Source organism: Natator depressus, chromosome 3 (assembly GCF_965152275.1).
Source record: "Natator depressus isolate rNatDep1 chromosome 3, rNatDep2.hap1, whole genome shotgun sequence".
In the NCBI taxonomy this organism is placed as follows: Eukaryota; Metazoa; Chordata; order Testudines; family Cheloniidae; genus Natator; species Natator depressus.
Window position 1 is genome coordinate 104,759,400 of NC_134236.1, and position 27,595 is coordinate 104,786,994.

General features: G+C 41.4%; 1 protein-coding gene across 2 annotated transcripts in view; it reads right to left on the minus strand.

Moving 5' to 3' along the window:
* MAP3K5 (mitogen-activated protein kinase kinase kinase 5) overlaps window positions 1-27,595 on the minus strand; it is a 160,759-nt gene that overhangs the window by 29,747 nt on the left and 103,417 nt on the right. For both annotated transcript variants that reach the window (XM_074948490.1, XM_074948489.1), the window contains 5 exons: window positions 25,019-25,126; window positions 17,515-17,564; window positions 6,239-6,334; window positions 4,837-4,918; window positions 2,913-3,046 (listed from right to left, as the gene is read on the minus strand). In XM_074948490.1, the coding sequence (XP_074804591.1) occupies window positions 2,913-3,046; window positions 4,837-4,918; window positions 6,239-6,334; window positions 17,515-17,564; window positions 25,019-25,126 (470 nt within the window). The remainder of the gene's footprint in view (window positions 1-2,912; window positions 3,047-4,836; window positions 4,919-6,238; window positions 6,335-17,514; window positions 17,565-25,018; window positions 25,127-27,595) is intronic.

The window sequence follows — 27,595 nt, forward strand, 5'->3', positions numbered from 1 at the left end:
AATGGTCATCCTTCAGGCAGGGCTAGTGCTCACTTTCCAATCCTATCAGATTGTCTGCCTGATTTCCTGTTTTCTCTGGTGGAGCTGAGAAAGTATATAGGAGTGCCAACTTCCATTAGGCATTAAAATATATGTCCAGATTTTCAAAAGAGCTCAACAAGTCAGACACTGACCTCTTTTGAAATATTGAGAATTTTTGGTAATCTAGAGTTTACTCAGGTGCCTAATGGATGTTAAGGCTTTCTGAAAATCTGACCCCAAATTCTGGGTACTGAGCACTTAAAAATCTTCTCCCAAATGTGGGTTGTGGACATTGTGAGTACTGAATTGGTATTTTGTCTGTTACAAAACCTAGCTTTAGAGAGATGGATAGATTTTTCAAGATCAGAAGGATTTTTTAAAAATCACTGCTATAGGTAGGATTAATTTTGTTCCTATCAACCTTGGCAATCTCCTTTAAGATAGAGTGATTTGCCATTTTCATTAAGTTTTTGAAAAATCAATTTTAGTTACAGCTTTTGGTAATTTTTTTAACATAACTATGAGGTGTGTCTGGGTGTTACTACTTATATCGATTCCTTCTGGTCACATGGGAAAATGCTGTTTTTTAAAAGACGACAAATTTGCAATACATGGCTTATTTTTTGAGCACAACAGCACATCAGAACCCGGTGATTAATATAACTTTTAAGAGTCTAAATAATTCAACAATTTAATACAGTGGGCTCCATTAAAAATTTGACTTTTATTGCATGGCAGCATTTAGGCTTGCTCTGATCTTTACCACATTATTTGTGGAATTTCCCATACTTAGAATAGAAAATATTGCAAACACCACGATGAACGTAATTATTCTTGATGGTAAGTATCCAGTTTTTAAATGGCACCCATTGCATGTAATTTCCAATTTAAATACAGAAGAAATTTCACAGCACAAACTGAATCTGAATGAAAGAGGGTATGTAATAATTGTATTTTTCAAACCGTTTATTCCAGCTTTTATGTAGGCTTCACTACAAATTATGTGTAAACAAAAACTGAAATGCATCTCAGGCTCAACATCTTAAAGAACTCTACAAGTAACTAATATCAGAGTGTTCTGTTGTGGTTAATTATAGTTGTTGGCTTCATTCAGTATGCCAGGATGTACTTAAAAAGGTGGAGCTGATCAGGAAATGTTAGGAGGAGTCCAGCACAAATGAGATGCTGAATATCAGCAACATCTTTATTAGGAATATAAAAAACATATATATGACTAGTTCCAAAAAATGAAGAGTAACAACATAATGTAGAACACCACCCCATGAGATAGGGAAGAACTATTATCTCCATTTTACAGATGGAGAACTGAGGCACACAGAGGCTAAGTGATTTGTCAACAGTCAGACAGGAAATCTGCAGCGGAGTGGGGACTTGAACTCAGGTCACTAAAGTCCTGAGCTAGTGAGTACCCTTACCACTTGACCATCCTTCCGCTCTAACAGGGGAATTTATTGAGTTTGAGATTATAAGGGGGCTGGCAATACTGAAAAGCATAGATATAGAGGCAGATTGCATGGCCTTGATGGAAAAGGCTTCAGAAAGTTTAAATAGATTTTAAACCCAGAAGGGACCATTAGATTATCTAGTCTGACCTCATGAATACCACAGGCCATGAATTTCCTGCAGTTACCCCTCAAGTGAGCCCAATCACTTGTGTTTTGCTAAAGCGTAGCCTCTAGAAAGGCATCCAGTCTTGTTGTGAAGGTATCAAGAGACGGAGAATCCATAACTTTCCCCTATTTGGTAGTTTGTTCCAATGGTTAATCACCCTCACTGTTATTTCTGTATTTCTAATTTTAATTTGTTTGATTTAAATTTCCAGACACTGCTTCTTGCTATGCTCTTCTCTGCTACATGAAAGAGCCCTTTAATACTTGTTTTTTTCTCCCTGAAAAGAGATTGTATACCGTCATGAAGTCACCTCTCAAAGTCTGAGAGGTGCAGTTAATGTGACACTATTATTAGTCCAAACCACGGCCCCTGAGATCAACAGGTGTCTTCCATGCTGAAGTGTAGTCAGGTCCTTCCATAGCATCCTCTTCCCCCTACCTGGCCCCTACAGAGCCCTCTAAGCACAGTCTAGAGTTCATGCGGTGGGGAGGTACTTGGGTCAGGATAAGAAGGAATACACAAGGAATACTCCCTTCAACTCCCCCAGATCTTACACAGGAGAGTTAATACATCCACAGTCCTTATTCACTTTCTTTCCATTTACTCTCAGGAACTTCAATGGGCAGGTGACAAATTCCTGATCGCACAGCTCCAAAAGAGTGGTGGGGTAAGGTCAGAGCTGGTGCAGTGGTGGGGTAAGGGCAGAGCTGGTGCAGTGGTGGGGTAAAGAGTGGTGGGTAAGGGCAGTGGGGTGGATGGGGTAAGTGGTGTGGTGCAGTAAGGGCAGAGCTGGTGGTGTGGGAGTGGTGGGGTAAGGGCAGAGCTGGTGCAGCAGAGTACAGGACCTCCATGTTTGTGGCCCTAGCCTCCCAGAGATCCCAAAAATTTGCCATGGAAGCCTAAGTGGAGGAAACCTTCTGATCTTTTTGTGCAGCAGGAGACAATCTAGGCCATTGTTAGCCTCATATTAAACTAGGCCAATAATACATAGTTCTGATTGGAGCTGCAAGCGGTGCCTTTCCTCCCCACAACTCTTATTCTGAGATGGCCACATTCCCAACTGCTATTACCACTCACTGTTTTTCACAGCTTTGGAGACTGTTTCTTACAGAGCTGGAAAATGTACAGGAAAACCAGAGAGATGGATAATTTATCAGCAGCTTTTCAGGAAAGGGCTTCATTAACCAGCAAAGTGGCCAATCGTACTTCAGGACAGAAGTATATAAACACAGCATTTGGAGTAGACAAAATTACTGTACCTGCTATCTCTTTCTGGGATTTCTTTAATGGCAATCCTAACTTGATTGCTCAGATCTCGTCCTGCATAAACTATGCCGTAAGTTCCTTTCCCCAAAATGACTCTCTCACCATTTTCATCATATTCGTAGTCATACTGCAAAACAAACAGCATGAAATGAAAGGATATGAACCAGGTTTTTTACCTTCATAACATAAACCATGTAAATATTTCTTCCTATAATAAATGTACTTCTGTTGTTGGGTATCATAAAAAAAAAAACCTAACTACAGACAGAGGGCACTGCACACCAAAATAAAAAATGGAGCTTACCTGTAAAAGGAGGTTCTTCAAGATGTGTGGTCCCTATCTGTATTCCACACTTGGGTATGCATGCGCACCATGCACCTGAGATCAGAGACTTGTTGCAAGTAGTGGCTGTTGGGGTCTGCAACTGTGGAGTTGCTTCCCTCGTGCTCTGATCTGAGGGTATAAGAGGCAGCAAGGACCAATGCCTCTCCACTTCCTCTTTTTACCATGAATCAGAGAGGATCTGAAGCAGAGGGGAAGGAGAGTAGGTAGTGTAATACAGAGAGGGACCATACATCTTGAAGAACCTCCAGTTACAGGTAAATAACCTCCATTTCTTTGAGTGCTGGTCCCTCTGCATGTTCCACATGTGGGTGATTGACAAGCAATACTTAAACAGGAGGAGGATGCGAGGATGCAGTTTGTACAGATGCCTTAATACTGCCGTCCCAACAGCTACATCTACAGAAGAAGCCTGACTAAGGCTTAATGCTTCATAAAGGTGTGGGTAGAGCTCCAGGCAGCAGCCTTACAAATCTCCAGTTTACATACTTGTCCAAGAGATGCTGTTGAGGTTGCTTGTGCTCTGGTGGAATGGGCCCTCATTCCATCCAGGGGAGGTACGCTTGCCAACTTATAACAGAGAATGCTAAAAACTATGTACGCACACGCGCGCGCTCTCTCTCTCTCTCATATTTTTACAGGTTTTTTACAAGAACAAGATCACTTTGGATACAGAGAATATTGACTCAGACCATGCAGTGGTCAGAAGGAACTGGAGAGACATCTGTCTGCACAACCTCTTATATGCGCATGAGGGAATCAGAGCATGAGGGAATCAACTTTGCAGGCATGGACCAACAGACATTACTTGCTACAAATGTCAAGCACATATGTACCCACTTGTGGAATACACATGGGGACCAGCACTCAAAGAACAACTTCAGCTTCTGCATGGAACACAGACATTGCTGCCACAAACTCATGTTGTACCAGTTGCTCTCCTGATCTAACCACGTTTTCCAAATACAGTGGAATCTCTATTTTAGACTCTCCAAATTAGCCAGAACTGTGCATTAACAGAGGTCAGGTGAGATTGGGCTGACCAAAGTTCCACTCTTCCTGAGTTTAGATTAATAGATGCATAGATTTTTAAGGCCAGATGGGACTATTAGATCATCTAATCAGACCTCCTGCATAACAGAGGCCATATACTTTAACGCAATTACCCCTGTATTGAGCCCTATAACTTTGCTTGGATAAAGTATATTTTCCAGAAAGGCATCCAGCCTTGATCTGAAGATATCAAGAGATGAAGAATCTACCACTTCCCTTGGTAGTTTCTTACAATGATTTCCCACTCTCCCTGCTATTAAATTGTGCCTTATTTCTAATTTGAATTTGTCTGGCTTTAACGTCCAGCCACTGGGTCCTGCGGTGCTATATCTCATATGAGAAGAAATTTGAAGAATATTTTGTTTCTAAACGTTAGGGGAAAGATTTGAAAAAGCACTCAGTGTCGGTCTAATTAATCCCACTGCAGTCAATGGTAAAACTCCTCCTAAATTAAAAATCCTACCCTAGAGGCCTAAAGTTCTCAATAAATTGAAAAATATCAAGTGTGACGTTGTCCTTACCTCTACAGAATCTCCGTCACAGTCCCCTTCCTCTGTGTTTTTCCCTATATCTTCAGTGATACTATTCACCATATCAAAAAACCTGTAAAACACATCCAGGTAAAGACTAGATAGTTACATCAGAATGAATCCTAAAGTGAAAAAAATGATCAAACAGAACCTTTAAGTGTAAAGAATATTAAACCAGAACAGCTCAGTTAGGGAGATCGGGTGGAGGGAGAGAAAAATCACTGCTCTTCTTGAAGTGGAAAGTTAACGTCTAAAGATAGGTAGGTAGGTAGGTAGGTGTGTGTGTGTGAGAAATATACATGTAAAGTGTCTAGAAGATAACATTATATCTAAAAGTCAGGGGTGAGGGTCTCAAGGCATTTCTTGTTTAACAGCAATGCTACACAGCAGTTTAGAGTGTAAAATACAGAAGAAGAATACTGCATTCATTTGAAACTGCAGGGAAACTGTACCTTTTTTATGCCAGGAAAGCAACTGAAGCATCAAGCATAATGGAAAGGTTCTAAAAGCCCTGGACCCAGGAGGAGGAGAATTCTCCTGCTGAGGGAAGGGTGCTGCAGACTGTCTTTTGAGGACCCTTTGCATGCAAAGGTAGTATACAGGGCATGTTAGGGGCAGGTTTGTGAGGTGTCTGGAGCCATAATGTGTAGTCTGCAGAGATTCTGGACAGTGCTGCTGTCCATAGGCAGCCAGATACAGTAACTCAGGCAGCCCCCCAGAGCTGTCTAAATTACTCCTGGTCCACTCCAGCCCCTGGAGCAGCTCAGAATCGAGAGGGTGGAAAGGTGCCTTAAAACCACCTTAGCCTCCTTGCTCCTCAGCAATGAGCACAGTGCCGTGCCTCTCAGAAGTACACACACAATCCAACTCCATGTATTTTAAACACAAGCAGGATTACCAGTAATGTAAAGAACTCATAATGTGCTTCTTTGTAATCAGAAATGGAACTATAGCTACAGGGAAAGCAACCGTAGATCCTGATCTTGCAAAGCACATAAGCACGTGTAAGTTTAAGCACAAGTGTCCCCATTGACTTCAATAGGCTTACTTATATGCTTATGTAGTTTGCTGGACTGGGGCTTGGCTAACTCATGAATTAAGCTTTAAATATTTACATCAGGAATAACAGATCCCATAGGACTGGACCATGGTATACACACGTAAAGTTTGTTTAAAACATTAACGTAAGTGTGGGCCCAACCCTTTAAAGTACTGAGCACCTCCTGGGAGATGCTGAAATGCCCATAATTTACGTTTAGGTATTGAGAGTTGAGGATGCTCAGCAGCTCACTGGCACCATCCCAAAGTAGGCAACACTAGTCTAGTACAGGTCTGCATTCAGAAATCATCATCTAAGTTAAGATTATTTGGCAAAATAGTGACCAATACATACCTCTTGCAATGCAGTTCTGTGCAGAAATAGATTTGAAAGTCATCTGAGTTATGCAGTACATAAAGAAAACAGCATCGCTCCTCAAACTTTGAAATACTGAAAGAACAGCCAAAGTAAATGCAGGTTACTGAACTGGTGGCCCCAAGTCTCAGGGCACTGTAGGAAAGTACTAGATTAAATCTTGTTATATACCATTATAGATCATTTTATTATGAAGTTATAGTCCAACATGCTCGCCCACCATCTCAAATGCGATCTCTGCTGCTTGGAGCCCTGCATTGCCCCCCACCATTTCATACACTCCTCAGGAGGGCATCAGAAGAGTGATGGGAGTAAGGACCTAATCCAAAATCCATTTATATCAATAGAAAAAATCCCATTGAGTTTAATGGTCTTTCAATGACTCCCTTAAGCTCGTTCACCCTGTAGCCACCACTGCCGCTGTCCAGGTGGATCACCCTTCCAGTATCAGAGAGTCGAGAAGGTTTAAACTTGCCTTCCCTTGAAGCCGCTGCTGCTACTCGTTACCATCCATGCATCCATCCACACTCTCCTTGGGCTACATCAGTGGCAACAGAATTTTTAAAAACCTCCCCTCCTTGAACCTTTATTTTTGGAACACAGTAGTGGCTTTTCCTTTTATAACCAGCCACAGTGCAGCCCACCATGGGCAAGATTCCTGTGGTGGTTACTGTAATTGACATTTCTGTGTTATACAACACAGTATTCCGTAAATAGTGTCTTCCTGTGCAATAATGAGCATCCCTTTCCCACCCACCCCCATTTCTTTATCACCTAATCTAGTTTTGTTTTTATTTTCTATGTCAGCAGAACAAAGAGAGGGCAGGAATAGAGAAGGACTGGATGGATTCATACTACAGAAATTTCTAAAGTGGTAGGAGGGGGGCCTCTTGTCCAGTAATCCTTTCTCAATCCCAGTTAACTGAGCTCTTGTAAAGCTGTTCACTCATCTGAAAATATTTTCCCCTTCTCTGAGCTCCTTGAAGAGCATCCTACTTGAAGCAGTTCATTCTGTAATTTGTGCCCTTGAGTTGCACTCTGACATTCAAGTGTAAATTTGATTCAGTGGAATTTTGTAGAATTAATATATTAGAAAAGGAGGATGGATGAAGATTTTATGAGAAAAACTGGATAATAAAGATACAAGGTTTGCAAGACCAAGGCACATGTAACAAGTCCCCTCATTGGTTCATTCTTAAAAGATACTGGGTGAAATCCTGCTTCTGCTTAAGTCAATGTGGGTTTTGCCAATGACTTCAATGGGGCGGTCAAGATTTCACTTATAGTCTTACTCCACTGCAAACAGAAACAAAAGGAGAATAGTATTTATTCTTGCAATGTGAGAATTTAGGGCCACCAAAAGATATGAGGAAAGGACTCAAATACTGTGATGATGGGGGTTATGGAAGTATCTGAGTACATACAGACTTGACTCATATTTTTCTTTAGTTTTAGGAAAAATACTGATACAGAAGTTTGAAACATCACTAAATGTTTTGAAGTTAACACTACTTTGTAAATCTCTGATTCATACAACTTCTCCTAATATAGTAGAAGCCGTCATTGTCACTTTTAGATTTGAGGGTACCTTGGGATCTTAAATATTCTCTTTGAATAATGTGCATTTTACAAAAGCTACTTAGTAGAAGGACAGATAATTTTATAAATCAGAATGTTTGTCTGTGGGTATTGTTATTAGTACTGCAGTAGAGCCCAAAAAGTGCTAGGTAATGTACAAATCTAGGAGGAGACAGTCCCTGCCCCAAGTAGTTTATAATTTTGACACCAATTCAGCAGGGCACTTGAGCACATGGGTAAACTTAAGCAACTGAGAAATCCCACTGATATTAATGGAATGACTCATGAGCTTAAAGTTCCACATGTTTTTAAGTATTTTCCTGAAATGGGACCCTAATTAGTGTGTATATTGTTTTTGATGATGTTAAGGCTGTTTTAACTGCCCCACTGGAGGGATAAAGATGATCTGCTTAGGGATATACAGATATTTTTGAAGATTCTCTTTCAAGATTTCTTCCTGAACTTCACTTAACTTCTATGGATTTTAACTGCTTTAGACCATAAGCTACATTTCCTTAGAGCACAGTAACTAAGATAATTTAGAAATTTTGGGGGAATCTTTCCCCTGTAGAGATCAAAAATGAAACATCAATAGTTATAGACTCAGATGTTTTTCCTTTGTACTAAGAATGAAATGATGATAGTAACACATTTTTTAATCTGATGAACTGTTTCCATATGCTCACTTAATATAAGAGATGCTTCATAAACCACAAAATCTAACAAGTCAAATATCCGAGTCAGCCTGTTAGTGCGAAACATTAAAGAAGTGTCTGATTAAAGGGTTCAATAACCTTCTATTCATTCAGCCTTGATTTCTTGAAGATCTGTAGAGAAACTGTTACTTTGAGTAAATCTGATTATAAATGTGATCTACTTAGTAAGCACAAGAGTCTTGTGGCATCTTACAGACTAACAGACATATTGGAGCATAAGCTTTCGTGGGTGAATACCTGCTTCGTCAGATGCATGTAGTGGAAATTTCCAGAGGCAGGTATAAATATGCAAGCAAGAATCAGGCTAGGGATAATGAGGAGGATGAGGCCCTCTTCTAGCAGTTGAGGTGTGAACACCAAGGGAGGAGAAACTGCATTTGTAGTTGGCTAGCCATCCACAGTCTTTGTTTAATCCTGAGCTGATGGTGTCAAATTTGCAAATGAACTGAAGCTCACCAGTTTCTCTTTGAAGTCTGGTCCTGAAGTTTTTTTGCTGCAGGATGGGTACCTTTGAATCTGCTATTGTGTGTCCAGGGAGATTGAAGTGTTCTCCTATAGGTTTTTGTATATTGCCATTCCTAATATCTGATTTGTGTCCCTTTATCCTTCTATGTAGGGACTGTCCAGTTTGGCCAATGTACATAGCAAAGGGGCATTGCTGGCACATGATGGTGTATATTACATTGGTGGACATGCAGGTGAATGAACCGGTGATGGTATGGCTGACCTGATTAGGTCCTGTGATGGTGTCGCTGGTTTAGATATGAGGGCAGACTTGGCATCGAGGTTTGTTGCATGGATTGGTTCCTGAGTTAGAGTTACTATGGTGTGGTGTGCTGTTGCTAGTGAGAATATGCTTCAGGTTGGTGGGCTGTCTGTGGGCAAGGACTGGCCTGCTTCCCAAGGCCTGTGAAAGTGAGGAATCATTGTCCAGGATGGGTTGTAGATCACTGATGATGCATTGGAGAGGTTTTAGCTGAGGACTGTATGTGATGGCCAGTGGAGTTCTGTTGGTTTCTTTCTTGGGCTTGTCTCGCAGCAGGAGGCTTCTGGGTACATGTCTGGCTCTGTTGATCCATTTCCTTATTTCCTCGTGCGGGTATCGTAGTTTTGAGAATGCCTGAAGATCTTGCAGGTGTTAGTCTCTGTCTGAGGGGTTGGAGCAAATGCGGTTGTACCTCAGCGCTAGGCTGTAGACAATGGATCGTGTGGTGTGTCCGGGATGGAAGCTGGACACATCCATGGTGGCTAGGATGGTGTTTTCCAGAGGCTCTCTACATAAACATCCCACACACAGATGGAATACAAGCTGTCAGGAACAGTATCCCTGATGATGCCACAGCACAACTGGTTGCTGAGCTCTGTAACTTTATCCTCATGCACAATTATTTCAAATTTGGTGACAATATATACCTCCAGACTAGTGGTACCGCTGTGGGCACCCGCATGGCCCCACAATGTGCCAACATTTTTATGGCTGATCTAAACTAACACGGCTACCCCTCTGATACTTAGAAAGCACAGAAAATCCTGGACTAAGGCTTTCACAGACATTCGCCCAGGTACACATGACCAGTGCAATACTTTCCCCCCACTCCACAGTAAGCCCCCATTTGTAACTCTCTAGCTGCAGAGGACAGTTGAGCAGCGGGTCCTCTGCAACTCTTGTGAATGGCAGTAGCTGTTCATAGGTTGCCACAGAGAGCTGCAGTGGGGTGGAGCAATTGGGATCCCCAACAATGCAGAGGAGCTAGAGCCTCAACTGCTCTACATGCTGAAGTAGCACCACAGGGAGAAGGCTGCACTGTAGCATCTTGTCATACCCTTAGGTTGGTGTGTGGGTTTCATCATCCCAACACCTGTCCATTCAACTGTATAACACCATTTTACTTGGCCTTTACCCAGGTGAAATGAATTTCTTGCAGACTGCAGAGAAGCCAGTGTGTAGGTCACTAGTAAACCTTCTCTTCCCATTTGGGTGTGGGTAGATAGGAGGGTTAGAGTGAGGTGGTGCACCTACAAGGGTGGCATATTTAGAAATATTAATGTCTTTGTAAATGAGTACGGGGTGTTTTTAAATTATTTGTTTGCTTAGTTCCAAAACTGACAAAACATTCAAGTTTGCAGCGTTGCTGTAGCCACGCTGGCCACAGGATAAGAGAGAGACTAGATAGGGGAGGGGAGGTCCAATAAAAGATATTACCTCACAAAACATGCAAGCACATTTACTATGGCCCTATAGCTAAATCCTGTATGCACCCAACACTCCCACTGAAGTCAATGCACAGGGGATGCACGATCAGGCACCATGACAGTTGCTTATTAATAGTTCTTTATGAGATAGCATATAGAGCAGTTAATCAGTAGATTATGCAGAAACTGTGGAGAAGAAATTTCAAGTGAATAGATTTTACTTATTTGCTAAGAGTGAAAACTTCCAATACTATAATTTTTTAAAAATTCTATTGATAGGATGCCAAGTACAAAGCAACTTAATCAGTAAAAACAAGAGCTGGGTCTGAACCAGAACAAGAAAATTTGAAAATTCTTTAAAAATAAGTAAGGGCCTTCGTTTTCAGTTTTTACCCATTTTACCTCCAAAATTCCCAAGTTTTACAAAAGCCATTATTCTGATTTTACTGATTTCACTGGAATTTTGGAAATGCCGGAATTCCCCAGACCCAGGTCCCTGCTCCAGAAGGAGAGGTGGTGGCTTGGTAACCTGGTCCGTCAGCTGCCACTATCCCTAGATACAAGGAAAAGTCATTGATGAGACTTAAGATGACTGAGAAGTCCAGTTCATGCTCTACAGGCATTTTCACATGTGACAGGTGGTTGCCTGGAGAGAGCACAACTGCTGACGGGGATGCTCTACCTTTTCTTCCCCCTCTGCCATTTCTCAGACTCTTGAGCAAGGCAATTCTCTTCAAAACGGACTGAGGCTTGATGTATGATGGATGCCATTGCAGTCTATTGCCAGACAGCTCTTCCCAATTTGTGGGGTCAATGCCTCCCTTCTTAAGATATACTTTCAGCATTGTAGCATTTCCTCTGTCCCCTGCAGGTCCTACCACCATGACTAAGTTGAGAAAAGAGGAGTTGCTTCAGAAGAGGAGTATCAGCCATCCACACACAATGACTAGCCCAGCAAAGTTGATGTTTCATAATCTGCACCTCAACACTGGTGATGTGAGCTGCAGAGAGACGGCTGGCATTGGCATGACAGTCTTCCCATCCGATATGGAGAATATTTCTAAGGCAGCACAGTTTGAACCACTTCAGACACTTAAGATGGCTGCGGTACGTCACCCATATCTCACGCTCATAAAGAAGAGTCGGACTGTGCTCTGTGGACAAAGATCTTAGTTTCCATCCGCAGATCTCTGTCAATGAAGACATGATGGAGCTACTTTCCAAAGGATACTCTGGCACAATGGATCCTATATTCAATCTCCAAGGTAAAGGTACTGGCTCAACAATTGCGGGAGAAGGGGGCCAACTTGTGCTGGGACAGACCGGTAGAGCACCCTTATTCTTCCCAATGTTGAGGGAAAGTCCCAGCTTTGATAGGCGCCTGAGAAGAGATCTAGGGTGGATTGCAAGTCAGCCTCAGTGTGCGTGAGGATATCACGGTCATCAGCATACTGAATGTTGGTAATAACAGTCCTGGTGACTTTAGTTGTAGAATGAAGACACTACAGGTTGAAGAGCTGGCCATCCATGCGATACTCAATCCCAATTCCAGAAGTAAAGGAGTCACGAATAAGAATCAAGATTAATGCAAGACAGATGGAAAGAAGGGTTAAAGCAATAACACAGCCCTACTTAACACCAGTACAGATAGTGAATGGGTCCGTCTCCAAGCCATTACAGAGGACGGTGGCGGTAATCCCATCATGAGGCAGCCCGAGAACACGCTTCATCAGGGTGCTGGAACAATTTGTATAAGGAGGGTGCTGATAACACAGGTTCTCATGCCATGCTCATCAGATACCTAACATCTGTATCCATATTAGGAGGAACCAGAATAGAAATCCAAACACCCTTACAATTTGGGAGTTTTCAGACTCAGATATACGTCCAAACTTTGAGTCAGGTTAACGCAGCAGCAAATTATCCCCCTCTCCTACCTGGAGCCAGGGGGAAATAGGGAAGGAATTGTGCCTCAGTGTGGTCTCTCAAAGGCACACTGCCTCCTGGGCCTACTCCTAGGTGCTCAGGACTGTGTCCTAGACACAATTGAGCACTCAGTGACTTGGGCTCATCTTTACTGTATAAAATAGAGGCTGTTATTCTTTTTTTTATTGTAAATGTTAAGCATTTATTGGATTGCATTTGTTCTTACAGCTTACATTGACGTCAGCTATTTAAAATTCAGCTGTGTGCCACATGCAGAATAGCGCTTCTTTGGATAACTGGCATAACTGACACAACATGCATAGAGAGACAAGCTGGGTGAGGTAATGTCTTTTATTGGACCAACCAAAGTGCATAGAGGGGCTCGCCAGATTTTAAAGGATTTTGATGACTGAATGTAATTTCTGGCCCAATTCAGTAATCAATGTGTGTGTGTGGGGGGGGGGTGTGCAAAAAAGGATACATGATACAGGTTGAGTAATTTATTAGTGCACAACCCACTAGCTGAGTTTATGCTCAAGCAAAACCAATTACCAAAGGTACAGTGTGTGATTCAGCACCATGTTTACAAAGTTACATACATTTTTTTTATTCCTTCTCAATTTTTAAGGGATGAACTCTATTACTCGAAAGAAGAAGAGGCTGATTATGTTGGCTGCTGCGGAACACATAAAGCAAGTGTCTCCTCAGTCATTTCCCTACATGCTTACCGGAAACATCAGTCATGCTTCAGTACGAGGTACCTCCCCAGCACTCCTGCTAAAGCGCTGGTTATGTAACACCAATAAATAGTTACTGAGGTCTGTACAGAAAAATGATGTGACCGTTTAAGTCTGGGATCTCTGGCCCTTTGACTACTACAGAGAGCCCCGGCCTTCCCTGCTAGAGCTGTTAATCTCCGTTTCCTAGAGAGCTGTAAGGGATTATATTTCCAGGGTAGAATTTTCAAAGGAGACAAAAGTTGGGATCAGGAGAAGAGCCCCTTTGCGCTAGGTGTACCACAAATATGGCCCCTGACTCAAAGAGCTTCTAATCTAACAAGATTAGCAACAACTAAAAGGAGAGGGTAATGATTACCATAGGTGCTGGAACAATTTGTATAGTGGGGGTGCTGAAAGCAACAGACCCTGTATATAATGGAAACCCTGTATATAATGGAAACCATTTCAAGCCAGGGGGTGCTGCCACACCCCCAACACCCGTAGTTCCAGCACCTATGCCGATTATATACAGATACTTTTATACAAGATGTGCATACAGATTTATTTAGCTTTGTAATTAAACAAACATCGACTTTGCCCAACTGCCCCTCAGCCAAGCTATCGAAGATTGTCTGAGTTCTGAGTTCTGTCAGGGCCATGGCAGAAACGGACCTTAGCTCTAGTTGAGGCAGTTTAAAATTTTCCAGACTTTCTTGGACATCTGACAAAATAAACAGACTGGGCTTAAATGATAACAACAGTACTGGAGGCATATAAATAACATTAGTAAACACTAATACATATTTTAGCAGTGCCAAAAAAACCTGCCACCACCATTTGGCAAGAAGTTTACAAATGTTCGAAAATGTATTGTAACAAAAACTGAAACCAGACTGCAGTTTTTTCCCTAAAATAAACTGATCCGCTGTGTCTGTTAGAGTGACCAGATGTCCCGATAAAATCGGGACAGTCCCAATATTTAGTTGTTTGTCCCACATCCTGACCGATGTACAGTCGGGACGCCATTTGTCCTGATATTTTGCTTCGGCGGCACTCCAGCTTTTTTTTTTTTTTTTTTTTGCTTGGGATGGCAAAAAACCTAGAGCCGGCCTTGGGGGGGAGGGGGTGAGCCTGTGACTGCCCTCCCAGGTGTCCCGATATTTTGTTCTTGTCATCCGGTCACCCTAGTGTCTGTTGATAGCTAAAAGAGTTATTAGATGCTGGAAAGGCAAAAAGGGTCCATCTGTTTAGGAATTTATTAGAGACATCAGACAATTTTTGTGCCATTTTTAGAAGAGAGGACTGGTTGGATAATTTGATTTTCTTTTTTAAAAAATACACTTAAAAATATGAAATGGGATGTGACAGATTGCCATGGTACGTGTATGCACAGGAAGAAAGTAAGATAAAAAAGGAAGTGATCTAAAGCAGTTCAGTGGTACTTTCCTAGATATTAACATGCGCAAATTAAAACCTGGATCCTTCAAATAGTTCTGCACGTGTTTAACTTCATGCACATGAGTACACTCTATGGCCAGATTCTGCAGCAGTTCAGTGATACTGAGGGGGCAGAATCTGGACATGAATGACCACCGGAGAATCCTACATGCAGAAGAGAGCTTTTTGCTGAAGTAAAGCCAACAGAACTGGCAGAGCTGGTTTCTGTGCCAGCCATTTTCTGCTCCCTATTTAAGGAAGCATGCTGAAGAAAAATGTGGGCATGCCAGGGCCAGGGGGAAGCAAAGATCCAAAGTTGAATAAAGAGTCCTTAGTGCACATGAGAACGAGGCCCTTTACATTTCCGGGGCAACAGAGTTTACCTGATTTCTTGTTATGAGTCATAGAGTCATGGACTTTAAGGTCAGAAGGGACCATTATGATCGTCTAGTCTGACCTCCTGCACAATGCAGGCCACAGAATCTCACCCACCCACTCCTGTAATAAACCCCTAACCTATGTCTGAACTACTGAAGTCCTCAAATCACGGTTTAAAGACTTCAAGGTGCAGAGAATCCTCCAGCAAGTGACCCGTGCCCCACACTGCCGAGGAAGGCGAAAAACCCCCAGGGCCTCTGCCAATCTGCCCTGGAGGAAAATTCCTTCCCGACCCCAAATATGGCCATCAGCTATACCCTGATCATGTGGGCAAGACTCACCAGCCAGACACCCAGGAAAGAATTCTCTGTAGTAACTCAGATCCCACCCCATCTAACATCCCTTCACAGGCCATTGGGCATATTTACGGCTAATACTCAAAGATCAATTAATTGTCAAAATTAGGCTATCCCACCATATCATCCCCTCCATAAACTTATCAAGCTTAGTCTTGAAGCCAGATATGTCTTTTGCACCCACTGCTCCCCTTGGAAGGCTGTTCCAGAACTTCACTCCTTTGATGGTTAGAAACCTTCGTCTAATTTCGAGTCTAAACTCCCTGATGGCCAGTTTATATCCATTTGTTCTTGTGTCCACATTGGTACTGAGCTTAAATAATTCCTCCCCCTCCCTGGTATTTATCCCTCTGATATATGTATAGAGAGCAATCATATCTACCCTCAGCCTTCTTTTGGCTAGGCTAAACAAGCCAAGCTCTGAAACCTTTCATAAGACAGGTTTTCCATTCCTCGGATCATATACATTTAATTTTTTTAAGTTGTAAATATCAGTAAAACAATCTTTTAAAAATAATATAGGATAACAATTAATTTTCAAAATCACAACATAAAGAAATTATACACTTTAATGACCTAAGTTTTCAATGTAACTAGTTATTTTTGGATGCCCTGAAAGGGGCTTGATACCTATAACCTGGGCATCATCTTTGACTCAGCCCTCTCTCTAGCTCCTCACATCCAGGCTGTCTAAATCTTTCTGATTCTTTCTGCCTCACATCTCTAAGATATGACCTTTCCTTTCCATCCATCCAGCTAAAACTCTCATCCAGTCTCATTATCTTACATTTTGATTACTATCCTTTCTCTGGCCTTAACATATGCAATCTTGCCCCACAGATATCACTCAAAGTGCAAAGATCACTATCCTAGCCTGTTGCTTTGACCTTGGCACCCCTCTTTTTGCATCCCTCCACTGTTTCACCTTCTCTTTTGCATGAAATATAAGCTGCTTGTCTTCACTTGCAAGGCCTTTCATAGTCTATCCCAGTACTGCCTATGATCTCTCATTCGTTACAGAGATGTTGACACCTGTGTCCTATCAGCTAAGGATACCAGCCTCCACTGCCCATTTGTTAAATTTTCAAAGAAGCCTCTTTGTGCTTTCTCCCATGCTGCCCCTCACGCTTGGGAGGAGCTCCCCATAAACATTCACAAAACTACTGCATTGTCCTCCTTCAAACCTTCTTCAAAACTCTACTGTGCCATGATGCCTACAAAAGAACTTAACAGACAGGCAGCTGGTGTGTGGAGACTACAGCCTATCACAGTTTCATTGTTTCCTTCTGCTCTCCCTGTCTGCATCCACCTGTTATCCCTTGTCTTATACTTTGACTATAAGGTCTTTTGGGCAGGGACCATCTTTTTTGTTACGTGTTTATAGAAAGCCTAACACAATGCGGTCCTGGTGCATGACAGGAACTCCTAGGTGTTATGGTAATGCAAATAATAAAATAAATAAATAAATAAATAAATACATTAAAAGTAACCCGTTATTTTAATTCTACTTATAAATTCACTTAAATGTGAATTATGGCACTATTTTAGTCAGCAAAATAATATTTTTTTAAATTAGCAATTTTAATTTTTTTATTTTGTTTTTGTAGGATAGCCATTGCAGGTAGGGTGGCCAGTCAGCAAGTGTGAAAAATCGGGACCGGGGGGGGTGGGGGGGGGAAGAGATAGCCACCTATATAAGACAAAGCCCCAAATATCGGGATTGTCCCTCTAAAATTGGGACATCTGGTTACCCTAATTGTAGGTGGCCATTTTAGAATCACAAGACGACATTTCAGGGCTTGTGTTATGTTGGAAATCCCCATGTCTCAGGCAGATGCAAAACTCTCTTAAGTTTTGTCCCCAATGCTCCATCCAAGTCATTGCACTATCCCAACAGACCACTCATCCAGTTACCTTTGTTTGTTTAAGATAATGAAATAAAGGAAGCTTACCTTACTCCCCTGATAGAAGCAGCACTGAAGTTCCACTCATAAATACCTTTCTGTAACATACAGAAAACATGTAAAGATAAAACATAATAATAAAAGTTCCCCTTAATATAAAAGATCCAACATGTATTATCTTTTACCCTGTAACTGAAGAGGATGAAAGATTTAGGAATGCTACTCAAAATATTAGCATTTTACACTGTAGCAATTATTCTTTGTGGCATCTTAGCATAATGCCAATAGCATCTTTGAACAATCTTTGACGAATAGAAATACTGCTCTGGAGCACATTTTAGTAACTAGAACAATAAAGCCAAGAAACATTTCTTGCTGAGAGACAAGATTTAGAATGAAGCCTTGGTGCCAACCATAGTCACAACCAAATGAATTCCCAAAGACAAAAGAGACATGAAGTTGAACAGCTTATGACACCTGTCAAGAATAGCAAGAAATAAAGAAGGGAGACACATTACCAGAGTTGCTGCATTTTGTACAGTGAATTGTAAAGGAGGCTGAGCCAACAGTACTTGATAATCTACAACACCTTTTCCCAGATCAATTTCCCCCTCCTCCGTATCATCTTAATCCATCTTTCTTTTCTGTTCACATTTTATTACAGGTGGCTATGTTAATATAAAATACCATAATATAATGTACCAAATACACACAACTGTATTTTCTTTAGTCCTACATCAAACCTCAAATAATTTAAAAAATTCATTTAAAAGTAACCTGCAGTTGTAAAGTAGCAAATTCGAACTAGCTATGAATGATGTGAGAATGTCCCCATATTAAATGAGTTATTGGGTAAACTGTATCACAGGGACTCATTTATTCCTTAGCACATTGCCACACAATAGGACTAAAGCTTCCAGGTGTTACCTCTACATAAATGTCCATAAAAAATTTCCATAATAGATTATTTTGCCAGTTTATGAAATGCATCTAAATCGCCAAAACTTTTCTGCTCAGACCTAGTTTAATAGCTAAAAATGAATGCTCAATGTAGAAGGAGTAGAAATGTCTCAGTATCATGGAAAGGTACTGAGTGATTTGACAAACCTTGAGAAGGCAATGTTTGATTGGAATAACGAGGAAGGAGGATATTCAAATATGGTCAGCCTTGTTTGATACAATGCCAATTATGCTACAAATTGCTCCTAAACACAGGCTCAGCTCACACTGTGGAATGGAGCATTTAAAGTACTGTATATACTTGTTCATACTCCGAATTTTTTTAGTAAAAGAGGGAAGCATCAGAGAAGGGGGTCGGCTTATGAATGGGTATAGAGAGGGAGAGGTGGGACACAGCCTCCCCCACTGCCCCCAACAGAGGGGGCAAGGAGAGGCAGCACAGCCAAAGCCAGAAGGGAAGAGGCGGGGCCAGAGTCTCTCCGCTTCTGAACACGCTGCTCTCCCCCTAGCCTCCGAAGCAGCTGCAGCTCTGGGGCTGACAGGCTGGGGCCGCGCCACTCAGCCTGCTGGAGCAGCTCCGGCCAGGCCAGAGACATCCTCCTCTGGCCCACACCAAGTAAGGTGGGAAGGGAAGGGATGGGAAGGGGAGAGTGTGGGGGTCCCGGGCTAGAGGTGGGGAGGGGTTACACATGGAGGCGTCATGTGGGGAGGTCCTGGGTTGGGGGGGGTCATGTGCGGGGTGGTCACAGGGGTTACTCCCCTGACCCCCAGCTTCTCCCCCCCCAAAAAATTCCCCACCAGTTGCTCTCCTGGCCCGTCAGGGTAAGCCGCTGGCAGGCTGGGACATTTTGTTTACTTAGGTTTACCTCCATGCCTGCGGACGCTTGAGGTAAACCAACCATCCCGGCCCCCCATCGGCTTATCCTGATGGGCTAGGAGCCGAAGTTTGCCAATCCCTGAATTATAGGGTCGGCTTATGAATGGGTCATAAAAATTTGCCATTTTTACTTATCCATCTTGGGGGGGGTCAGCTTATAAACGAACCGGTTTATGATCTAGTATATACAGTAATTTAGAGATTCTTAGCTGAATTCTAAGGCTTTAAACTTTTAAGAGATACCTGAAATACTTCGTTTTGACTGACCTTCTGCTCAAGATCCCCTGCCTTCTGGCTGGCTACCTATTCATAGATTCCCAGGCCAGAAGGGACCATCTGTCTGACCTCCTGTATAACACAGGTCATAAAATTTCCTCAAAATAATTCCTAGAGCATACCTTTTAGAAAAAAGATCTGATCTGGATTTAAAAATTGTCAGTGATGGGAGAGTCCACCATGACCCTTGGTAAATCCTTCCAATGGTTAGTTATTCTCACTGTTAAAATATCACCTTATTTCCAGTCTGAATTTGTCTGCCTTCAACTTCCAGCTATTGGATCGTGTTATATGCTAGACTGAAGAACCCATTATTAAATATTTGTTCCCCATGAAGGTATTCAGACAGTGATCAAGTCACCTCTTAACCTTCTCTTTGTTAAGCTAAATATATTGAGTTTCTTGAATCTATCACTACAAGGCATGTTTTTTTAATCCTTTAATCATTCTCCTGGCTCTTCTCTGAGCCCTCTTCAATTTATCAACATCCTTCTTGAATTGTGGACACCAAAACTAGACACACTATTCCAGCAATGGTCATACCAGTGCCGAATACAGAGGTAAAATAACACCTCTACTCCTACATGAGATTTCCCTGCTTATGCATCCACAGATTGCATTAGCCCTTTTGACCATAGTGTTACACTGGGAGGTCATATGCAACTGATTATCCACTACAAAAGCCAAATCTTTTTCAGAGACACTGCTTCCCAGGATAAGAGTCCCCCCTCACATTAGTATAGCCTACATTCTTTGTTCCTAGATGTATACATTTACATTTGGCCTTATTAAAACACATATTGTTTGCTGGAGCTCAGCTTACCAAGTGATCCAGATCACTCTGTATCAGTGACCTCTCCTTTTCATTATTTGCCACTCCCCCAGTCAGTGTCATCTGAAAAGTTTATCAGTGATGATTTTATGTTTTCTTCCAAGTCATTAATAAAAAGGTTAAATAGCTTAGGGCCAACAACTGATTCCTGAGGGACCCTACCAGAAACGCACCCATTCAGTGATGAGTCCCCATTTACCATTACGTTTTGAGACCTAGCAGATGGCCAGATTTAATCTACGGAATGTGCGCCCTACTAATTTTAGATCATTCTAGTTTTCTAAACTAGCCTTTGCTGTCTAATATTGCACCCCTCCCACGCTAGTTGACGAAGAGCCTACATGGGCATTTTCTTTGCCTACAGGAGGGAACAGAGCAAAGGGATGGGGATTCTTGCCACATTAGGTCTCCTGGCCCCCCTATATGAGGAAAGAGCACCACCTGAACCTCTGCTTCCCCTATCCCCCAGCAATAGTGGGGAGTATCCCAGCAACCTCAGCTGCCCCTCTCCCCACATCCACCTCCCAATTGCCCCTGAATGCTTTCCAGCTATGGGTCCTCACCCCATTTTTACCCATGAACACTCCAAAATAAACATTCAGGAAGGGTGAAAGGATTAAAAAAGCATGAGAAGCCCAAGTCATATGTTATAGTTTTGTAGTTTATGAAAGAGTAATCTCTCACAGATTCATACAACCTCTTTCATTTACCACATCATTTTCTCAGGCTGCTGAATTACAGAAAAGCTGTGTTGCTCATGATTCTGCCAACTTCTAAACAACCTGAGTAAACATATCAGGGTGCTATCCAACTCCAGCATCTGTTCTTCGGTTAGTAAAAAAATCACAAATTGGATTCAGAAGCCAACATGAAATCGAGGCAGCTTGGCTACTGCATTTCCTACTGACAAATAGGACTGTGGCACTTCTCTAAAACCTATGAGAAAACAAATTGGTACATTCAGGGAACTACAGGGGAATGGTACATGTGTTTATAGCAGAAACAAAGCATATCTACCACCTGACTTTTATAAGAACTTTCCCATTAATTTCTTTAAGTTTCGCAAGTTTCATCATTTAATTAAAACTGAGTTAAGCAGAAAATACTCATTGGAAAATGGCTGTGGAAAAGGAAGAGGGCAATTTATTTATACTGGGCCAGATTGTGAGATCCTTTCTTGTTATGTAGTTACCAGTTGCAAATTGAGAAGTTGAGTTCCATTCACATTTAAAGCAAATATTAAACCTCTTATGTCTGAAAAATAAACCACACACTCCTTAAACTTACACACTTATTCTTTGAGTACAGAATGAATTTTCTGAGAATTTACCAGTAAATCTATTAACTCATGAGTTAAAAATTAATTAAATCCTGGGTCCTTTAAGAAATTGAGCATGTTTTAGTCTTTTGTCCCAAATAATCTCAATAATGGAATCACACAGACTCTTCAAATTTCTCATATAGAGGGAAAAAATCTTTAAAAATCAGTTTCATTTTATCTGTGGCCGAAACACTAAGCACTGTTCCTTAATCATAATCTAATGGTTATTGCATGATGTCACTACAGGGCAGAGTTAAGGTTGTTTGTGCACCCTAATTGTATATTTCCATTCCTAACATGACTAAATTTCTTTTAAGTACAGCCTTCATTCTGAATTTCCTGGGTTTGTAATGCTTAGTCATTCGAAAATTACAACACACTTGCAATGTTATTTATCTTTAAGTTACTGATGCATATTCTCAGTCTTCCCTTATCCTAGATTTTTGTCTTGAAATATTTATAGGCAGTTCCACTGACTGCAGTGAATCTAATTAATTGCTCACTGATGGGAGTAAGGAGCCCATATTTTGACCTACAATTACATGAATTAATCTTCTGACAGATTTCAGAGGGGTAGCCGTGTTACTCTGTATCAGCAAAAACTATGAGGAATCCTTGTGGCACCTTAGAGACTAACAAATGTATTTGGGCATAAGCTTTCATGGGCTATAACCCACTTCATCAGATGCATGGAGTGGAAAATACATTAGGCAGGTATAAATACACAGAACATGAAAAGATGGTAGCTGCCTTACCAAGTGGGGGGTCAGTGCTAATGAGGCCAATTAAGTTAGGGTGGATGTGGCCCATTTCCAACAGTTGACAAGAAGAGGTGAATATCAACAGAGGGAAAATTATTTTTTGTAGTGATCCAGCCACTCTCAGTCTTTATTCAGGCCTAATTTGATGGTGTCACGTTCGCAAATTAATTCCAGTTCTGCAGTTTCTCACTAAAGTCTGTTTTTGAAGTTTTTTTGTTGAAAAATGGTGACTTTTAAGTCTGTTATTGAGTGTCCAGGGAGATTGAAGTGCTCTTCTACTTGTTTTTGAATGTTACAATTCTTGATGCCTGATTTGTGTCCATTTGTTCATTTGCATAGAGACTGTCCAGTTTGTCCAATGTACATGGCAGAGGGGCATTGCTGGCACATGATGGCATATATCACATCGGTAGATGTGCAAGTGAACAAGCCCCTGATGGTGTGGCTGATGTGGTTAGGTCCTATGATGGTGTCCTTTGAATAGATATGCAGACACAATTGGCAATGCGGTTTGTTGCAGGGATTGGTTCCTGGGTTAGTGTTTCTGTTGTGTGGTGTGTAGTTGCTGGTGAGTATTTGCTTCAGGTTGACACAAAAGCTTATGCCCAAATACATTTGTGAGTCTCTAAGGTGCCACAAGGACTCCTCGTTGTTTTTATTCCGAGTACAGGAGGAAAGAGAGAGACTGAGGTTCATGAAAGTTTAAAAAGATATCTAGAGAAATTAAGGAATGTTGACCACATGGCTATGAAGAAATTTTATCCAGTAATGAATGATGCACGTTCAGTTAGTATTACACTACAGAATCTTTGAGCAAGGATGAAAGGATTTGGGGAGTTCAGAGTAATAATCATGCTTCATATTTATGGTATGAGAGATAAGCCACCAAACAGAGAGAAGTGGATTGTTTGGGAGTGAATTATTAAGAATCATGCATTTAGGGGTAGTGAGATAATTCCAAATATGGAATAGCCTCTAGCAATCTTCCAGAGCAGATGTTTTATGGTATCAGGGTTTCTTCTACAGCACTAACGTGACAACATTTACAATGTGTGGCAAATATATTTTGGTTTGTGTCCAACAGCTAAGGCAATGTATGTATGTGTTTGATAGTCTGAGGCTATCATGAATGATGCTGATCAAAGCTGACCACATATAAACAGGAATTCATTGATCTGGACACAGTTTAGCCTGCATTTCAATTTGTCTTCTGAATGTCCTATTACTGCCATTACCTACATGCTTTTCCCCACAGTCCATTTTCCCCAGAAAATGCCCAAGTGCTATTACTCATTGTGTTCCACGTACATTGTTCAAAGAAGGTGGAGTAGAAATAGAAAATAGAGAAAAAGGAGCATGTCAGAAATATTTCTATTGTAAGTGTAAAAGGCACAAGACAGACTGATTCCAGGAAACAATTCCCCTCTATCGTACCCTGCAACTGAAGAAAAGTCATTAGAAAAGAAATAATGACGACTGTTCTGGTTCTTGGGAGCTGAGAAACCATATGTAACATTTTTATGGTTCCACAACACCCTGAACCCACTCATTCCCTATGCCTCCTTCTTCTCCTCTCCCCTTTTCCACTTCTCCCAGGCTCCTGTCTTTCTTCCTGCTTCCAAAACTTCCTGGCTGCCCCAACCCCCATCACTCTACTGTTTCCTTCCTGGAAGCAGTAATTCCTCCATCTACGCCTCACTTCACTCCATGTCTCCAAAGCTCCCTTCAGACTCACTCTCCTTCCAAATATCTTTGCCTTAACCACACCTCCGCTTCCAAGTTTCCATCTTTAACCATGTTTTCTCAGCTTCTCAGTCTCCTAAACATCTATTTTCTTTGATCAATTTCCTCTTTTAATTCCTGTCTTCCTGCACAACTATTCAAAACAATGATCTTTATTTCCTCTGCCATCTTATTTATAGTGTCTCCACCAGGCTACAATATAAACCAGTGAGTGCTAGCTAGGGGCATTTTTGATACTCTCAGTGCATTACTGAGGGTCCAGTACTCAGAGATGACACAGGTAAGCCATTCTGGTGAAACTGTCTAATTTGAAAGAAACACATCTTTCAAAAGTTCAAATTCTTTTAAGCACATTTCAAAACTATAACATGGATTTGGGTAACACCAGAGGAAAAAAACAGGAAAGTTCCATTTGTACAAATACATTTATATTACAATGTTACTGGTGTGTCATACATATATTTTAAAAGCCAAGCTTTCAGTAATGTGCTTCTGAATCTTTGTGCACTATATACTTAAATGAAGCCTTCTGAAATAAGATTATAAATTTAACATTTTTTTAAATCATAAAAGAGATCATGGAAAACTGAAACACTGCCTGCAAAATAAGCAATTCCCAACAATATATGTAAATGAAGATATTTCTTATATGCCACAAATTTTGTGTAGTCAACTGTAAGAAGTCTTTAGTTACAGGATTTATGTCACATACATGATTCAGAGACCATAAGATACGATTCATTATTTACATTTCTCATCCTAAAACAAGTGCAGTGGTTTACCTTGTCATCAGGTAGGACATGCCAGATAGATATGGTCTTCTCCTCCGCCTCACTATTGATGGACAGATATGAAGGCTGGTAAATTTTTGTTGGTTCTAATATTAAAACCTAGGGGGGGCGATTAAAAGTCATTAAAAGGTTTATGAAATTTTAAAAGCATTGTGATCAATTGAAAACATGTCTGAAGTCCTAGCACATTAGGAATCACAAGGGGAAAAGATAAAACTGTGTAAAATGATCACACTAGCCTAAGGTCTGAAATTCTAGTTTAAATTTAGTTTTTCTATAATTTGCCTTTCTCCACTACACATGTGATCACCTGGTACTCCTAATTCAACAAGGTTCTGAGTACCTTCATTTTCTACTGCCAGGTGTTGAGCAACCTCCGTAATATGGTAGGTTTTTGGACCCATTGGAGGCAATTTGAGAATGTTTACCTTCTAGAGGGAGAAGGTCAGCTTGTGCCTCTGTTTGCAGTTTGGGCTGGGAAAGGAGCAGTTGGGAAGCTCATCAGAGAGAAAGCAGAAAGTTCTTCACTCTGGAGCTAGACTGAATTGCTTTTAAGTCAGACCATTGTGAGCAGTAACCATAGAACTGAACAGAAGGGAATGGTTCCATTGGAGCTAAAAGCATCCAAGAGGCCACATGCTAACAGCAACAGATTGTGAAACAATTCTTGGGATATGTAAGAGCAAAATTTGGAAGATTAATCCAGAAGAGACAGAATTCAGTGCAGCAAGATTTGATCTAACCTAGTATACTGTTATGCCATGCTACATCAAAAATGCTTAGCCAAAAGTAGCTGATGGCTCATTTTTAGCGCCCTAGCAAATTCACAGCCATGAAAAATGCATCACAGACCATGAAATCTGGTCTCCCCCATGAAACCTCCTTAGAGGTTTTTAAGGCCTGGCTTGACAAAGCCACGGCTGGGATAATTTAGTTGCGGTTGGCACTGCTTTGAGCAGGGGGCTGGACTAGATTATTTTTTGCAGTGACCCAGCCACTCCCAGTCTTTATTCAGGCCCAATTTGATGGTGTCAAGTTTACAAATTAATTCCTGAGGTCTTTTCGAACCCTAATCTTCTATGATTCTATGAAATCTGGGGTTTTTTTGTGTACTTTTACCCTATACTATAAAGATTTCATGGAGACCAGTGTTTCTCAAAATGGGGATCCCGACCCAAAAGAGGGTTGTTGGGGTGTCGCAAGGTTATTGTGGGGGAGGGAAGGTCACAGTATTGCAACCCTTACTTCTGCGCTGCCTTCAGAGCCGGGTGGCTGGAGAGCGGCAGTTGCTGGTCAGGCGGCCAGCTCTGAAGGTAGCGCCCCACCAGCAGCAGCGCAGAAGTAAGGGTGGCAATATCATACCATTCCACCCTTACTTCTGCTGCTGCTGCCTTCAGAGTTGGGTCAGGACCCCTACAGTTACAACACTGTGAAATTTCAGATTTAAATATCTGAAATCATGAAATTTATGATTTTTTAAAATCCTGTGACCATGAAACTGACCCAAACGGATTGTGAATTTGGTAGGGCCCTACCCATCTTACTTCAGGCCTTTAAAGGAAAAAGTCAGCACAGTTTAGCATTTGTAGACATTTGGTAAAGACTGATATTAGTCTTTTTATAGTATTCTATATTTAAATCTGATTTCCAGGAAAAAAAACTCCTCCAAAAGTCTTTAAGTCTATATTTACTGCATGTAAAGTTTTCTGTTTCAGTCTGTAAATTTAATTGGGGAAAAGGTTACTGCATTTCCATTTATTCTGAATTGATATTATAAAATATTTTCCCCCCAGACTGTTGAAATTTATTTATTTAAAATAGAAAGGAAATCAAGTTAGAGAACAGCATAAATTAATTCTTGTACCTAAAACACCTGCCTCCAAACCCACTTCCCGCATACTTTAAGATCAGCATTTGTCAATGTTGTGTGGTTTTTTGCAAGTGATTTCTATACTTCACTTTTAAAGAAGGATTTTTAAACTGCTTTTGTAAATAAATATTAAACTTACTGATTTACAGAATTTGTAAGCTGTGTCTGCAACAAAGTGATATCACAGGGCTGTGTGTGACTAGACTGGAGAAGCAAAGATAAAAGCCACAACCTTCAGCTCAGAATTCACAAACTCTGGGGCAGAGCTAGAAGAGGTCAGGGTCGGATTACCCTCTCATGTCCAGGTCTTGGAGACCATCAAGAATTCTCTTAGTTGCTTAAAAAAAAATTAAAACCACCCAAATAGAAATTATTAGAAATTCCCAATGGTTCAAATTCTACACTCCATATACTTCTATAGGTGTCAACAGCAGTTGGTGGCACTCCATAGCTCTCAGCTGATTGGCAGGGTCCAGACCAGCTAGGACCAGCTCCTGGCCTGCTCCCAGACTAACTGCTACTAGGCAACCAATGAGCCCAGATGGAGCTGGCAGAGTGGCCACAACCCCTGACTGCCTGCTGGTTTAGCAGCCCTGCTTATAAGCCTGGCCCCCACAGTACATCAGTGGCTGCTCAACCCCTCCACCTGCAGCTGCCCTTGTTCCAGTCCCTGTCTGCTCCCGCCCCTGTTCCCCTCC